Genomic DNA, 17717 nt, shown 5'->3' on the forward strand with positions numbered 1-17717 from the left:
CTTTTTTTCCTCTCTCTCTCAAGTCTCTGAGAACCACATGAGTACCCAGAAGATGGTAATGTATCTCTGAAACATATATTGTCCATTTGCACTTCCATGAGATGACTTCACCGAAGTTGGAGCTTGTGCTCCTGTTGCTATTTTTAATGGCTCCCAGACCAGTGCAACTATTGCACTGGTTCTGAGCTATTCAGTGGTGGTTTTAGAAGGTCACTGGCACAGTGTTGATGTTTACACACAGCTCTAAGAATAGGCAGGCTGTTTCCATTACTGTTTCCAACCTTCAAACCTTCTCGGTTTTGACAGTCTAGAAAAATTAATGCAACAGTCTGTTGTGTGGGATCCCCACACAGCAGAATGTGACTGTAGGTGCAAGTGCAAGTGTGGGCCTTGCTTCAGACTGCTCTAATTTTTGCTCTTTCAGAGATTCTAGGAACAGATATTAGTCAAGGAAAAAAATATATTTTGATGTTAATATTATTAATATACATTGTTTGTGATGTAGTGAGCTTGCGTTACTTTTGTAGAGTAAATACTAAGGGAATGTGTGGGACAGATTGAATATACCTCTAGCATGTCATGTATAGAAATCAAAATTAATAATGCAGCATTTATTGTTTTGTGTGAGATTGTTATATGTGAGCAAACTTCAAGGACTTAAAAGTTAACTTTTCTTGGAGCAACTAACAATAAAGCTGTTTTCAAAGTTTATCTGATCTTATAAGTCATAGTAAGGCATAGAACTAGATAACTCTTAGAGATTGTTCCTTTAGATTTATATATATTTCTGTTTTCAGAAAAGCTATGAACATTTAAAAAGTTCTCTTTGCATTACAATACTCTCTGGCTCCTGGGACTGCAGAGATATGCCAAAAATAAAAGTTGGATTTAAAGAAACAAATGCTAAAATTTGAGACAGAAAGGTTTTGTCTAGAGACATTTTACCTGTCAATATGAACTTATTTGTAATTTTCTACTCTTAGAAAATTCAGGAGAAAAAGTTATTCTCAGTAGAAACCTTGACAATTTCAGTTTTGTTTAGAATTTTCTCTACCTCTATATATTTTGTAGCAGTGATAATTATGGTACAGGTCTTTTAAATTGTGAAGAAATGCCTCCTTAAAATTCTACTTTTAGGCCAACAGAATGAGAAGAGTCGCAGTAGGTGCGAGATCTAAGACAGTCAAATTAATTAGCATTTTACCTCTGCTGATTGAGTAACTTGATGGTAGGTGGTGTAGCTGAGATGTAAATTACCTCATTAGTACGGTCATAAAAATTCAAAAAATGAGGTATTTTTGGAGTTAGTTACTAGTTTTAAAAAATAAAGTACTTTTAGTTAGCTCATACCAGTATGAGCTGAGAGTAGAGGCACAGAGTGGAATATGTGCTTCCACATTTAGCAGCAGTCATTAAAGTTGATGGAAGTATTATAATAATTAGTTGTTGTTGGTATTCTACTGTAGAACCATTAGATTCTGCTAGGTGGTTATAAGTTTATTTTTACCAAGTATTTCTGAAAGTCTTTGAAGCACTGGAATATGGGTGGTGCTGGTCACTGCCTTTTCCTGGTCAGTTCTGATACTGAGCTGATACTCAGCATTTCACTGACATAGTATTTGTCATGTTTGTAATTTCAAACAAGATGGAGCCTTCTAACCTCACCACATGAAATTTTCAATCCAGGACAGTTAATCTAAGTATTAATCCAGTATTAATCTAACAGGCTTAATAAATTATATTAGAGTAAGTTCCTGGAAGTATTACTGTTGTTTAGGTTGCTTACTTCGTTATGAAAATGCACAAATCATCAGCACTCATCAAGACTTCCAAAGTATGCTCTAGTCTATTGAATTTAGGAATTTATGACATTATTGTAATTTTAGGTAGCAGTTGAAAACTACAGTGAGACCAGCAGAAAATAATTGCAGCTAACTGTTGTAGCATTATGTGGGCCAATAGAATTAGTTCAAGAACTAAATCTTGCACATTAATTCAGTGGCAGATATCAGAAGCAGCCCAGCTTTCTGCAGCCCAGAAAACCAAGTGTATCCTGGACTGCATCCAAAGAAGTGTGGGCTGCAGGTTGAGGGAGGTGATTCTGCCTCTTTACTCTGCTCTGATGAGATCCCATCTGGAGTGCTGCATCCAGCTCTGGGGTCCCCAACACAAGGAAAGATATTGACCTGTTGGAGCGAGTCCAGAGGAGGCCACTGAGATGATTAGAAGGATGAAGCACATCTCCTGTGAGAAAAGGCTGAGAGAGCTGGGATTGTTCTGCCTGGAAAAGAGAAGGCTTTGGGGTGACCTAATTGTGGCCTTCCACTGTATGAAGGGAGCCTTCAAGAAAGATGGAGAGAGACTTTCTACAAGAGCCTGGAGTGACAGGACAAAGCAGAATGGCTTCAGACTGAAAGCTTTAGATTAGATATCAGGAGGAAGTTCTTTGCTGTGAGTGTGGTGAGGCACTGATATGGGTTTGCCAGAGTAGTGGGTGCTCTGTGTCTGAAAGTTTTCAAGGCCAGGTTGGATGGAGCTCTGAGCAACCTGGTGAAGTGGAAGATGACCCTGCTCATGGCAGGGTTTTGGAACTAGGTGATCTTCAAGGTCTCTTCCAACCCAAACCATTCTGTGATTCTGTGACTCCCCCATTGATTCTCATAATGGACAAGATTAACTTATACTTTTTTAGTAGGCCTCTCTAAGCCAATTCACTTTGATAAACCAGGTTACCCTATGTGGTGGCTTAGGCAACTGAGCTGATCCCTGAAAGTTCCAACTTTCTATATAGAGGTTGGCAAAAAGTAGCTGTAATTGATAATTTCTTCTTCTAACAGTGCTGGATCTGAAAAAGAAATCTGTCTGTGGTCTCAGGAGGGTGAAGAGTTATTGAGCTTCAGCCTCTATGGACTCAGAGGTTTTTTTGATTTCAAATTCAAAGAAATATTCATTAAGATATAAGCATAGTTATTACTTTCTCAGTTGTGGGAATTTGGGATATTAATTTTATTTTGAGTCAGTCTGTATCCCCTTGTCAGGTATATTTTTAGTAGTTATCTTAATATAACGTTTGTCTTAGAATTCAGCTCATCTTTGGCACAATTTTTTCTGCCTATATTTGCATGGAAGTCCGTATATGTGCATATTATTTAGTTCATTAGCTTTTCCTATATGTCTTACAAATTATTGCCATATCGGTTTGGTATAGGTTTTTCAATGTGTGTGTTTTCTTTTGGTGGAGCTGAGGACACCATAGATAGCTTCAGTCACAGAATATAATGCTTTTTCAGTCCTCTCCTTTACTCCCATTTCAGAAAAATGTTTTTTGCAATCATCTCTTGCAAACATTGTTTTCCCAGTTTGTTTGCATGGTACCATGTCTGGTCCCCATTAAGAGGTTAACAGTGTAGTAATTTTTAGTCAATGGGCTTAGAATTATTGTAATAACTTAAGAAATAATCATCTCTGTATTCTGTTTTAGGGCATTATTACTTAGGCATTAATGCACATTTCAGCTAAAAGAAATTCAATTTGGTCTGATTTTTCTATGTAAATTTATATGTAAATTTAAGCCTGAAACTCATTGCCCTATTAGCCTCTGATATTAAATATCCTGTGCACATTTTTTCCTTCTACTTAGTTTCCTGTACTGCAATAATAATAAGAATGGATTCCTTACTAAGCAAGTTTTACAAATATATAATTTGCTTAAGGTGTTTAGTCCTAGATTTCAAGCAGTTCAATTTGCTGTTCTGATAGACTTCACTGCTGATGAACAGTTGGTGCCTTTTTGAAAGCTGATATTTTTGTAAGGCAAAATATGCCAAGTAAAACGGGTAAATAAAGTATTGAAATAATGGCATTGCTGAGGTTCTCTGTCCTCATAACCCTGCCTGGAAAGGAGAGGGCTATCTTGGCAATTAATTTACTTCACATAGAGGGTAAAAAAAGAAAAAGGAACTTGTACAGTGAGGGAGGTGGTCCACTTCACAGAGATCTCCTCCATTGACTTAGGAGTGATGAGGAATCTTGAAGGACTCACCCCTCAAGAATTAGGAGGTTGGGACTTCTGTGTGTCTGAATGATCAAGGTGGGAAAGGCCCAGCTGAGTGCAGATGTGTGTGCCTGGGTTAGAAATGTGTATGGAGAGAAGTGATGAGGTGAGGTGTGTCTTGGAGGCACATTGCATCAATCAATTCAAGAGCCAGTACTGATTTCTAAAAGTGGTTTGACCAAACTGGGCTGAGTTATGTTCAGCATGGCCCTGAAACTCTGTCGTCAACTCTGCTGTTCAACTCACTTGAGCCTCTTTTGTTCCAAGAAACAGAAATGATGAAAATAAACCAGGAAGCTCTATCTTAACTCCTACTACTGACATATAGACACACTGATGGTTGAAAGCTCTGATCATTTTGAGAGAAGAGAGAAGGCCAAGTTCTCTTTTTTCAGTAATATTGCCACCATACCAACTTAAGTAGCAACATTCCTGCTTGTCATCAGGTGAGGCACAGAGAAAGAAGGCACTCGTTACTGTTAGAAGAACAGTGATTTGGTCAAGGACCTGCAAATGGAAAAATTTCTGTTGCATTATCTCACCAGGCCTATAAAAATAACATTTTTGGTGCTTGACCTGACTTGAAATGAAAATTTGCTTCTATAGCAATAGTCTGGCAAACTCGGGAGCAAATACAGATGCTTTCACCTCCAGGTCTATGGATTGAAAAAGCTACAATGTGAAATTAATTTCATCACCTTAATGAAACTGTATTTTAATTGAAAACAACTCCTGTAAAGCATAAGAACTGTAGTTAGTCTCTTAGATGCTTTGGCCAGGTAGTGCTTTTATTGACACCTGCTGATGGTTAGAATAGGATTATTACTGAAATTGGAACACAGAGAGTTGTTATGCACAGTCATTGTAGAATGTGCCCATCTTCCTGTAAATTACCTTGTTGAACTTAGAAGAGATTAGTTGATAGTTTGGTGTGGTGTACACTAACAAAATGTAAAATTGCATGTTATGGACTTAAATAATTAAGGTACAGTTGCTCAAGGAATGTTATAGAGGAAGGAATGATGAGAAAATCTCCGTTATAAACTACATCACGAAAATATTTCAGAAAACACATATAATATCACAAGTGATCAGTTGTTGATTGTGAGCATCTTTTGAAACAAAGTCTGCTTTACAGAATATTACACCTATGCATAGACTTAGGCTATTAGTGTAGGATGAAGTGTAAGCAGTCAATTGTTTTTTCAAGTTCCACAGAGAATAAATGTTATCTGACATTTACGTTTCATTTTGTTTTACCTCATGAGATTATTTCAAATTACCTGCACCAGACAAGAAGTGGGGCACTGAAAGTTGTAAAGGAATAATAATACGACATGTTGCACAAAAGTGCTCGATCTCGGGCACTGGAAATCTTGTTACCAGAAACAGTTTGAGAAAAGAAATTAATTCTCTTCTTTTTTCAACTTTCACATTTTTTCTTTGTCAAATGTTTATAAAACCCACAACACTGAAATGTGGAACTAAATTAATGAATATAAATGTGTTTGGAACTTACCTATGCTGTTAGTCCTTGTCATTCTTTCTGATTAAATGGTACTTTCAAGAAAAATAATTCTCTTAGCAATTGCATGGGTGGTTTTTTATTTATTCTGGTACTATGCCTCCATAAAAATCCATTAAGGTCTAGAAATGTAAAATATATATAAAAATTCTACTGATAAATATACATCTACTCTTATTGCTATCCATGAAATAGCAGATCTTTGAAATGTGTATGGCAATTCCAGTAACATTCCAGGAAAGTACATAATCTTAGGCATTCCTTTATGCTGTCAAGAGAACACTGTTTTACATTTTGCAAACACTGGCAATATAAAATTTCCTTTCTGTACAAGATTACAAAGATTTCTTTGATAGTTACTGCTTTTTCCCTAAATCAGCTGCCCAATATTTCCTTTTTACTGTAAAAGTATTTCTTCAACACAGCATGTAGATGTTTTACTATAAAATTGTTATGAAGCTTTTAGCAATAAAATGGTAGATAGATTTAGAAACTTGTTTACACCAGTAAAAACTATTAATCTGAGCTTTAAAGTATTATATGGCAAATTTAAATCCCATTTTACTGATGCAAGGCACTTAAATGATTTAAATTGTTGGTATAATCTTGCCATCTGTAGAACATTAAATGTGTTTTATGTATGTTCCAGTAGTCATTGTCTATAAATGTAAATATATATAAATTTACAAAATCATAGGCAGACTTAAAGCAGTGTAAAGCAGCTCCGTGTGGGGTCATAAAAGTATTTCATATTCATTTTTTATTGTATTATTATTTTTAATAGATATTTTATCTTTCCCTCCTCATATTACAATTTGAATTATTTACTTTTTACAAAAATGTACATAGAAAAATTGTGCTGTGAGAAACAAATCACTATACGTTAAAAAAAACCCAAACCCATGCATTTTGAAATCAACTGCTTGGTTAGAGCAAAGGAAAGAGATCAAAATAGGGATAGACAGAAATATAGGTACAGAGAAATAAATACATCTCTTTCTTTTTGTATTTTGCCTATTTTCTATAGATGAATATATATGAACAGAACATACGTGTATCTGTACATGTGAAGAGAACTGTAGGTATGCCTCCTGGATTATCGCAGTGTTCTTCATTAATATATTCCATCTGACCTGTTTAAAGTGGGTTTTTTTGTAAAGTTTATTGATATTTGCACACACAGGGTACATAAAATGAATTTACACTATTTTTAACATTACGGTGAATAAGGGGACCAGTGGAACCCTGCTGAAATGTAGGAGCTGTGCACAGTGAGCTGCTCCTGCCCAATTCCTGCTCATGTTAAAGGTGTTCCACATGTAAAGTGTACATATTTATCTAATGAGGCCATGCTTTGGCTTCTTTTATTATAGTAATTGGAATTTTATATGCATCTTTAATAGTATTCATGTTTTCCAGATGGTCGAGGAAAGATGGCCCTTTCCTGAAGTGTTCATACACTTTAAACAATGATATGGAGATCACCAGTGAGGGAAAGGGCCTAACAGAGTGAGAGAAGGAATATTTATTGTGGTGGTGTTATTTTAATCTCAAGTGTTATGAAGTAATATATAAATTAAGAGGAACAGATCCTGCAGAATTCAGCCTGAATAGTTTGCCACCTTGCAAAGTGGACATTTTCAATTGTCTGTGCTTGGTTGTTGGGAGGCAACTTGGAGTTTTTACCTGGTTGGGATTACAGCAGATGAGCTTGAAAGGTGTATTTTTGCAAGCTTTGACCATGTCCTGGAAGGTGAAGAAGCTTGTTAGAATGGAGACTAGCCAAGAAGACTTAAACTATTCCTTGTTTATGGAATTAAAGAGTTTACAATTTGAAGGTTGTCTGAAATGGTTCTTGCTGCAACTTGTCTTTTTTTGGGTTACTTCAGGCATCAGACAAAGGCGCAGCCTGGATTTGCATAAATGTAAATGAAGATTAAGCCTCTTACACTTGTTTGTGAAATATCTTTTACATATAATGGCTCATAATTAATTTGGGGTGTTTCGGTTTTTTTGTTTTTTTTTTTCTTTCTAGGATTCCATTGGAATTAATATTCCCATCACTAATCCTACAGATGAAAGGCTTGAGATCACTGTGGTGCTGGACAATCCAGGCCTTCATGGCCCAAACGCTTTCGCTCTTATGCCCAAACAAACCTATTTGTATCACCTGGAGTTTTACCCAGTTTCTCTTGGCCTTTCCCATGGAAGGTGAGTTGTGAAGTTTTGATATTTGTGATTATGGCTGTTTTACTAATAAAGAGCTACTTTCACTGAAACTTCAGTCACTTGATGCAGATATTGCCCTAAAAAAATCCACAAAGTAATAAATAGAATTAGGAAAATTTCCAACTTTAAATATATTGTATCCCAAACAACACTTTTCCTCTGAAGCGAGATACATTATTGATAGGTAATAGAATAACACTTGTTATTCTAGTTCACTAGAATTTAGGGAACAATGTTTTAGAAACTTAGTATTAGAATCCCTCTCTGAAAATTTCAGATGAATTGCTAGTTTTGTAAGTTTGTAAGTTCTGTAAAGGGAATAACAAAAATTCATTTTTTTTTCTGAGAAGGAATGAAATTATAACAACATAACTAAAACCTGGTGAAGAAACCTATAACGGTCTTCACTTAAATCCATTTGCCTTCATAATCTTCCATTAATTAACAATGATCTACTAAATGAATATGGAGAGGTTTTAAATTACAAATTTTTCATCACATTAAAAATCCCAATGAAAGCATGCAGGTATGATAATTAGCAATATAAAGACAGATGACCTCTTGGTCTTAGTTTCAGCCAAACCAGTGCAGCAAGTAATTGAACAGTGCAGAATTGCAATGCTTATTTTCTTGGAGTTTGGTTACCAAAGCATTATTTAGTTGAAGGGGTCATTGAAAAACAGTTCCCTGTTTTTCAATTATCTCAATTGACTGGCAAAAATATGGGGATGGAGAAGAGGGTGGGTAGTGATTTAAGAGGAGGGCAGAGACAGATTACCAGTGTTGAAAGTTTCAATATTTACAAAGTCAAAATCCATTCAGAGTTTTATTCTATTTGCTTGTATTGATTTTTCCAAAGATCAGAATAATGGCAGGTGCCACTGAGCCTTATAGCTTTCATGCAATACTGTTTTATAAAAATGAGTACTATTATCACTCTAGTATCTTTTTTTCTGTGAGAATTTATAGAAATTGTGCATTCTGATGCTGAAATGAGAATAGACCTCATTTTCCTTCATACCAGATAATATTTCTGGTATTTTTCAAGTGCAGAACTTCCAAAGAATAAAATTAAGATTTTGTTTTAACTGGCAAAACTTTGGGCTTAGCTAAGTGGTAGGCTGGGCCTTAGGGGGATATGTGCAAAGATGACATAAAGCACACCGGGACACACTCAGTACAGTTATGCGGTATTGTTCTAGAAAAGTGTCTAATAGCTCCTTTAAATTGCAATAGCTCCCAAGGTCTGCAGTTACAACTGGACAGAGATGCTTCCACATTACATCCACACTACTGCCTGGTGTTTCTGAAGCCATGCTCTGTTTCCTTTGCTATGTTAGCAGCTGGGAAGAACTGTTTGAAAAGTGTCTGTGGCTGGTGTACCACTTCAAATAGTTCATTCTTTCCTAAGCTCTTTTATGCTTACTTTAAAAGCTCTGTTGGCGCAGAGAATTGTCTGGAACAATAAAGTCATGGAATATACATAGTTATCTATCATTTAGAAAAAGAAATCCTTAATGGGTCATGGTTTTGCACAGTGCTTTTTTTTTAAGTTCTTATATGCTTCCAGTGCTTTGTTTTAATGTGATTATAACTCTGCTACTCAAAAAACCCCCAAGAAATAGAAAAGTAATTCTGCAGTAGGAAAGAACTGTTTTAGAATGTCTGTCACAAAAATATATTGCTGTACATATCTGACCTAGCAGCAAGCAATTTTCAGTCATGACAACTTTTGATTGTACATCAAAACAATATATTGAATATTCCCTTGAAGCATATCCTTTTGTCATGCTGATAGAAATGTATCTATATCTATTCCTCAGTTTTCATCACTAGATTTGAAGAGGTTTTCCTTTTTAAAATTAGTGTATAGTATTTCTATTACTTTGCTCTCTAGGTTGAAAATGGCTAAGAAGAAAATTCTGTGACACTGAAATGAAATTAAAGTTTACTCTTTTAAGTTGAAATTTGTTGTAATTTTGATAAAAGAAAACAAACAAAAAACCCTAAGGAATAAACCACTTTTAATGCTAGAATTTAGGAAAGATTCAGAAGAGATTTTGTTGCATCAGTAATTCTAAATATTATTAGTTTTGGTAGCTGAATCCAGATACCAGCAAGAAGTGTTAGGGGAAACATGGGAGCTAATTAGAGAATTCACTGTGTTGAATTCATTAGGTTTTTCCTGAATTTTAATCTGTATGTGTTTTTAATTGTCTGAACAAAAGCTGTGTCATATTAAGCTTATGTGTCTGTTTTTAGTGTCATATTCCAGTCCGATGTGGTTGGAGAGTTTTGGTATGCATTGAGGTTGATTGTAGAGAAGGCATCCCCAACCAGTCTACCTGAAATAAAATGTGAGCTTGGAAAGTAAGTATGTAGTTCATAATGCTGGATTGGGTCACTGGTTTTAAGTATCGTGGAAAACATACAAAGAGTGTACATCAGAAAATCAGAATAGTGCTCTGTATGTACTGTAGTAATTTGCAGATGATTTTCCTAGATATATGAGTAGGTAGGTAAAATTTTCCTTGCAGAAAAACAATTGGAATGAAACTGTAGCCTATATGTAAACTTCCTCTGAAGTCCCTATATAGACATCACTCTGAAAATACTACAGAATGTAATCATCAAGATCCATAATTCAGAGTTCTGTAGGTTTGCTTTATTTTCTGTTTCTTTTCATCTTTCTGAACTGGGAGTATGCTGACAATCCTGCTTTACAAATGCTTCTATGGAAGTTAGCAATTTCTTTTAACCTCTCAAGAAATGGCAAAATAATACAACTTCTGACCTGCAGGTACTGGGAATAGACATTGGAACAACGAAAGAGTTAAGAAAATGAGCTACTTAGAGAAATGAACCCAATTATTACAATCCTTCAACAAAATTTCAGTTTGCATTTTGACAGCATAATGCTCAGTTCTGACTTTAAAGACGGAAACCAAAACTTTTAGGATAAGGCTTTCAAGGATGTCAGAATTTCAGTAGTGCTCTTCCTCCTATTACGTCCACTTACTAGTAGGTTCTGTGGACACAGTGCTCTTCTGAATGCTAAATTCCCCTTCTGTATGTCATATCTTTGACTAAATCTGTAGTTAAAGTACTTTAAAGACTGAGCAAAAACTCTGTTAGGACCACAGCATGAAATTTTACCTGATTAAATTTTTGTAAGTGAATATATTCAGCTGTTCAAATATGATGCACAGACTGGGGATAACTGACAATGTCTTTGTTACTATGTTCTAAAGAAAAGAGGTTGTGCTTTTTCCTGGTTTTTACTTTAAAATTCTGGGCTGGAGTAAAAGCCACAATTTTTCTCTTCTATGTTGGCTGATGCTATTAGGAGTTATAAACTGCTTAAAATATTTCCATTCAGACAACCTGGCATTCATAATTTTCTCTGGCATGCACTACCTGTGAACTGCATGCACAAATGGTCTGGCTGAGAATAAAAAGTCATCCCTTCCTACTGCAAGTAAATTGTATGTTGGAAAAGATAAGCTCCATTGTCTACAACTCTTGACTGTCAAAACTCTGATCTCAAACTCCTTAAATCCCATGGTTTATTTTTTCAAATGAGATTTCTTTTTGCCTTACAAGTACATGCATGTTGAAATTCCAATGCGTAAATCTGTTTCTATTGTGTCAACAACGTAATGTCATCAGCACTTTTCTTGAAGCGCAAAGTGTTGTAGAATGGGAATCAGTGATGGCATTGAGGTTAAAGTTAAATTACTGAGAATTGCTCTGCCTGCTGAAAAGGTTCACTGTGAAGTCAAGTGAATTGGCTGCATTAATGTGTGGTGAATACGTAAACTCAATGCAGGTAGACATCTATGTTTTATCTGTTTAAGAAAAGTATCAATTTGTTTTGTTTTGAATGGTGTACCTCCTTGCTAGGTACCCAGAGATGTGAACTGTAAATGTCATCAAATGTTGGAAGAATTTCTGGTTGGTGAAGATTTGTACTTCTTTAGGAGACTAACTTCCATTCTACCACCTTTTCCTTGAATGCAGAAGAAACATTAGCATATGTCATATCCTTCTAAGAATAATGTTTTTCATCGTGTGCTGGCTGAATTCTTTTTTCAATTGATCTGAAAATTTAAAGAATTTATGTATTTTCAAGGACACCTTGAACATCACCTGGAACTGGATTAGGAGCCAGGAACCCATGGGTACACAGAATCAGTTTCTAACCAATTCTTAAAAGAGAAAACAAAAAAATTCTAACAGTTTCTTTTAATACTTCTTCAGATTCCTTAACATTCTGGGATTACCACAGTCAGATCTGCTTTTTGTTTCTGTCAAGGCAGATTTAACACATCCTTTAGCATATGTTTCTAAGCAGGGAAACCTTCTCCATGATATTCTTTGTTTTCATTTATCCAACCTGTTATGGGCTCCACAGTGAAATCACTGAAGGTGAATCAGTTGAGTGATGTTCACAGTGGTCTTGAATTTACTGCCACATGGAACAACTTTTTCCAGCATAACCACGATAGTCAATCTGTGTGAGGTGGCAGGTGCTCTTAATGGATTTTGATCACTTGAAGAACCTCTAACAGTCAAGTAGTTGCTTACTGAAATTTGAAATATTCCAACCTAGTTTTCTCTTTGACAAAGTATTAAATATGAAAGACACTAGGCAAAAAAAAAAAAAAAACAGATTGAGATGGTAAATGTGACAAATGGGAATTATCAAGTCAATCTGAAGTTCTTTTGTGAAAGTTTCCTGGTATTTCTCCACTCTTTGCTGTGGAGATCTCAGTGATACAGTGCTTTGACAGTTAGTCACAAACAAGTCTGCTACTCACTGCTGGGGATTTATGTCACTGCATATGTTGGAAGGAGCCAACCTGTGCACAGGTTTTAGGGTTCGAAGCTACAGCATAAAGCTTGACTGAAATATCTCCTGAATGTTGCTTTTTATATTTTCTTTTTCCTTACTGATTTAGCTATGATTAATCAACTCATTTTTTCCTGAGAATAAATATGTGGAGTAATCTGGCAGTTGACCTGCCACAGCTTTGACTAGTGGGAATATCCGTTAGGTAGATAAATTACAGCAAAACCAATATATGTATCTCATTTTTCAAACTTTTCTCATTTACTGTTTTCACTGATTCACCTTGAATCTCTTTTCTCTGTCCCTTGGTGTTCTAACAAGGATGTGATTTATGGTCATATGTTTGTTAAAGGCAGAAAAATATTGAGAGTCTTATGAATTGTTAGTAAAATTGTGCTCCCTACCCTATTGAAAGTATCTCATGTTTATTCTTTAATTAGAAAATAAAATAAATAGACGACCAGCTAATTTAAACAGAACACTTATGCAATCAGTATACTCCTATCTTTTTTCTGGGAGAGTCACAATACTCATTAAAATACATAATCTATATGTGTAACATAATGATTCTATGATTATACTGTAATGAACAACACAGAAATGGTACAAAATGAATTGTTAAATGAATTTAGAATTTATTGTTATTAATAATGATTATTAATATTAATTAATGTTATTAAATGTGTCCACACTAGTGGGGGAATAGTAATGTGAACAAAATAAGTCTTATTCTTAAAATTACTAATTTTTCAAGAAATAAAAAGAACTATGAATAATGAAATGCAATGGAAGAAGCTTTGTAATTAATTGTCATTGTGTATATGGGTTTTTTTTCCAGATGGACTCGTCTATACATACCTCTTTTTAATTCTACTCATCAACCTCTGGAGCTAGAAATTGTTAACAGCAATCCTAGGAATTTTTCAATTGAGTCTGACATAGGACACTCTGTAAGTAAGATTTCTGTGCTTTCACAAAAGTTATAGAAGAGAGCCGCCTTTTCAAAACAAATTGAATTGTGTATTGTACTGTAGGTTCAGAATATACAATCTTTTTGACATTATAGATATTTATTCTAGAGATTTTATAGCTTAAAGATAAAAATAATTAAACTTGAAAGGCAACTCGAGCTGAAGTACAGATGGTTTTTCCCCTGGAATGCTTTGTCAAATGATTTTGAGCAGGACTGAAGAGTAGGTTGCAAATAATTCAGGAGATATTAGAAGACGAAGAAGTTGTAAACAAAATAGCTGATTAGAAGCTTCTTAGAAGTATCTAAGAATCAACAGGATAACTAGATAAATATTTAGATTAGTAGATGAAATGTTAATGGAAGAATATAAGAATGTCTCATAGTCATGGCAGTTATAAGTGACTTGCAGGGCCTATGAATAATAATTTGATCAATGTAGCCACAAATAAGCTTCAAGCAAATACCTAGAATAATTTCATTCTCTGAGCTCACAGTTACTCTGAGAATGATTTCTATTGAGGAAATCTTCACCCTCTTACTGTTATGTACACTGCTTTTTCCTTCTCCGTTACAGAAGTTTCTCTATCTTGCTGCCTAGCATTTATGTCTTTTCCAGTCCTAGGAGTTGTATAGATTGGCTCAGATTTCATAGTTTCGTTGAGACTGGCTAGAGTTCTAGGTGAGTGGGGTTCAGAAAAATATTTGTTATTGACCATTGATTGCGAATTAATAGTACAGGCCCTATAAAAAACTCTTTGGATATTAACAATTAATTCTATGAAATATGTCTCCTTTTACTGTTGGGGAGATGAGAAAAGGGAGGACAGATGCACAGAAACTCTGGGTTAGGGGAAATTCTGTCATGAATGAGTGGTGTCGAGTGCATCTGTCACAACCTCAGATGAGTATGTGAATTTGGAACTTTTAACATGAGAAAAAAAAAGAGAAGGAAGAAACCTGTTATAGGGAGGAGAAAAATGACAGTTGCACCTTTTCTAGACATGAAAAAGGTAGTACAGGGAAGACATACAGCAGAGATGGTTTGTCCCTTCCAACCCAAACTATTCTATGATTTAATGAGTCTGTTTCCACCAACTGGTATGGGGGTCAGAGAGAGAGGGGAGAAATATTGTAGTAAGATCCTAAAATAAAGCTGAGAAGATACAAAATGGATTGTATGGAGAAAAAAGAGAAATGCCTTAAAGTGATAACGTGCAGTTTTGGCTTTCAGAAACTAAACAGCTTTCAGCCTTAAATATGTCAGTACAACCAGACCAAATGTTCTTAAAAGGGATTATGAAGATAGCAGCTAAAGGAGATCACACTTATTTACTGAACCGTCATATATATTGCAACATAAGATTCCATTAAATTAAAAGTATAAAACATGAAGTGTTCATTTTAGTCTTTTATGTCATGCATATTATCACAACTTCATACACTGTGTTAAATCTCAACAAGTGCTATTACTAATAATTTCATCAATTGGTATTTGAATAGGAGCTAAGAAACATGGATGCAAACTATATTATTTGTCTGGGAGTATTATATATGGCACAGAAGTGAATTAGATTTAATTATAGTGACTTTTGGCTGCTGCAAATTGTTTATTACCTTGTGCAGGAAGTTAAAAACAAAAATCTTCTCCTTTCATCTTTCTTAATTTATCACCAGAGATTCACAGATCACCAAAAACTGTATTGCATTGTTTAGGAAAAGACGCATTCATCACTAACTGCAGTAGTTTTCTTTCTTTTCTTTTTAATATAATCCTCAGTCCTGTAAATCAATTTATGGATTGAATTCTGAAATGTTGTTAATGACGGTTCTTCCAGTTAAAGTGTAGCTTTGGTGAATTTGCTATATGCCTCTACCTAATATTTATTTCATATATCATGTATCATGATCTGGAGATCATCTAATCCAACTCCCCCTGCTAAAGCAGGTTCACCTAGAGCAGGATACACAGGGTCATGTCCAGGCAGTTTTTGAATATTTCCAAAGATGGAGACTCCACAGTTTCTCTGGGCAGCCTGTCACAGTGTTCGGTTACCTTCACACTAAAGAAGCTTTTCCTCATATTCAGATGGAACTTCCTGTGCCCATTGTCCCTTGTCCCATCACTGGACAGCACTGGAAAGAGTTTGGCCCCATCCTCTTGACATTCCCCCTTAAGATACTTATATACATTGATGAGATCCTCTCTCAGTTGTCTCTTCTCCAGACTGAACAGGGCCAGCTCAATCTCTCCTCATGAGACAGATGCTCCAGACCCCTCATCATCTTTGTAGTCTCCTCTGAACTCTCTCTGGTAGCTCCTTGTCTTTCTTGAACTGGAGAGCCCAGAACTGGACATGGCACTCTGGATGTGAATTTAATTCTCCTGAATATGTTTCATCCTAGATTTAGTCCATCCACACAGCAGTGCATTCCAACTTCCAGAAGATTGCTCCTTGTTCTTGTAAACCATAACCTGGGTTTCAGGTATTAGTTTACATTAATGTCTGTTTCAAAGCCTTTTTTGTGTGTAGAACTCGTTTCCCATCTTAATTATTCAAGTTTCTGCTCCCTTTAAAGCAAATAATGATTTCTTGTCAGCAGAAAGATTCTGATTTGTACAGTCCTTAGATTAAATGCAACAATAAAGAGCAAGTTTTTAGATTGAAGGTCAGAGTGTCCAATGTCAGATAGATCATATTGGAAGACAGTAGAGTCAGGTGAGTAATTTTAATATTTCATATAACTTTCTGTATTTGTTTTTATGTCATCTAAGATGTCTTGAATATAGTGACCTGTCAGAAAACGTCTCAAATGGACTTTATCAGTCACTGAGTTATGTTAGATAAGTCAGATTCAACAGTGCTATCAAACAAAATTTTTTCCTCCCTAGACATATTTGCCTAAAATTAAGAACCAAAATTTTTACTAATATTTCAGAATTCAAACAAATTCAAATATATATGTCATACTTCCATGTGTGGGGATTTTTGTTCCAGTTTCAATTTGGGACAGAAGGCATTACTGAAATACCACAAGGGATTATTTTCTATAGATCTGATTCAACTTCAAGTACTGACATCATTAATAATGGGCTTTCCTGAGGTCCAGTTGGATTAGGCTCAAGTATTCCTGAACTTCGAGATGCATAAGGAAGTCACAATGAAGTTTGAAGGCTTTACATATCTTGTCAGCTCCATGTAAATTGGAAGCAGCTCCATGAACATCTTTGTAAACTGCTAATAATGAGAAAAGTATGCTTTTCTTATTAATGGCTTTGCAATTGTATCCTAAAACAGCTTTAAATGGAATAGATCATCTTGGTTTTCTTTCAAGAATTTGATAAAAGCTTTCAAGGATTCTCTTTTAATGTAATTTGGGTTTTCATATATTTTTTTCCTTTTATGTATGGGATTTTGTTGTTTTTTTAACAAACTATACCTAATTTTTGTTTCACTTCTTGTCAACCTTAAACTAGCTTAATAACTTTATAAATACTGTCAAATTATCTAATTGGAATAATTATCTAGTTGGAATAAAAATGAACTCACATAAGTATACTGTAGAACTCCTAGCTTGTTTTTCATTAGCATATGGGGCATTATGAGTTTCTGGGGGAACAATCATTGGAATGTTGAGTTTTGTGTTTCTGTCCTGACAGCAGTTTTCTTTGTTTTTGGTTAAGAAGGACTCATGTTCAGCATTTAGCAGCTGAAAATTCTCAATCATTATATGTTCCCCAGTTTAATACTTTTCCTTCTTGTAAATACATGGACATATTTCAAATGTGTGTGTATTATATTGTTACACACATATATTTATGATGTACCAAAAAGTCTTACAAATGGGATCATCTTTATTGCCAAAAAGAAACATACTTTCACTGTAAGTCTTCAGTTTGCTATTCTCCTGGCTTATAACCATCCTAAACCTTTTTCATGAAGCTTTGTTCCATCCTGATTGACTTTGAAACACAATTTTTATTGAGGAAAAATAAGAAAGAAGGGCTGTCAGAGAGAGGTGCAATCTCTGTGTGCAAGCTTTAGTATTTTCTTAATGGTCATGAGTATTGTTTTGTACAGAGAAG

At 35.1% G+C, this 17717-nt stretch overlaps 1 protein-coding gene across 5 annotated transcripts in view; it reads left to right on the forward strand.

Moving 5' to 3' along the window:
- Positions 1-17717, forward strand: part of CFAP47 (cilia and flagella associated protein 47) — a 275959-nt gene that overhangs the window by 179684 nt on the left and 78558 nt on the right. For all 5 annotated transcript variants that reach the window (XR_001874104.1, XM_017811012.1, XM_017811014.1 and 2 more), the window contains 3 exons: positions 7615-7790; positions 10071-10178; positions 13499-13610. Coding sequence is in view for 4 of the 5 variants with exons in the window: in XM_017811012.1 (XP_017666501.1) it covers positions 7615-7790; positions 10071-10178; positions 13499-13610 (396 nt within the window). In the remaining variant the exon portion in view is untranslated. The remainder of the gene's footprint in view (positions 1-7614; positions 7791-10070; positions 10179-13498; positions 13611-17717) is intronic.

The sequence above is a fragment of the Lepidothrix coronata genome, unplaced genomic scaffold (genome assembly GCF_001604755.1).
Source record: "Lepidothrix coronata isolate B3197 unplaced genomic scaffold, Lepidothrix_coronata-1.0 Scaffold30, whole genome shotgun sequence".
NCBI lineage: Eukaryota > Metazoa > Chordata > Aves > Passeriformes > Pipridae > Lepidothrix > Lepidothrix coronata.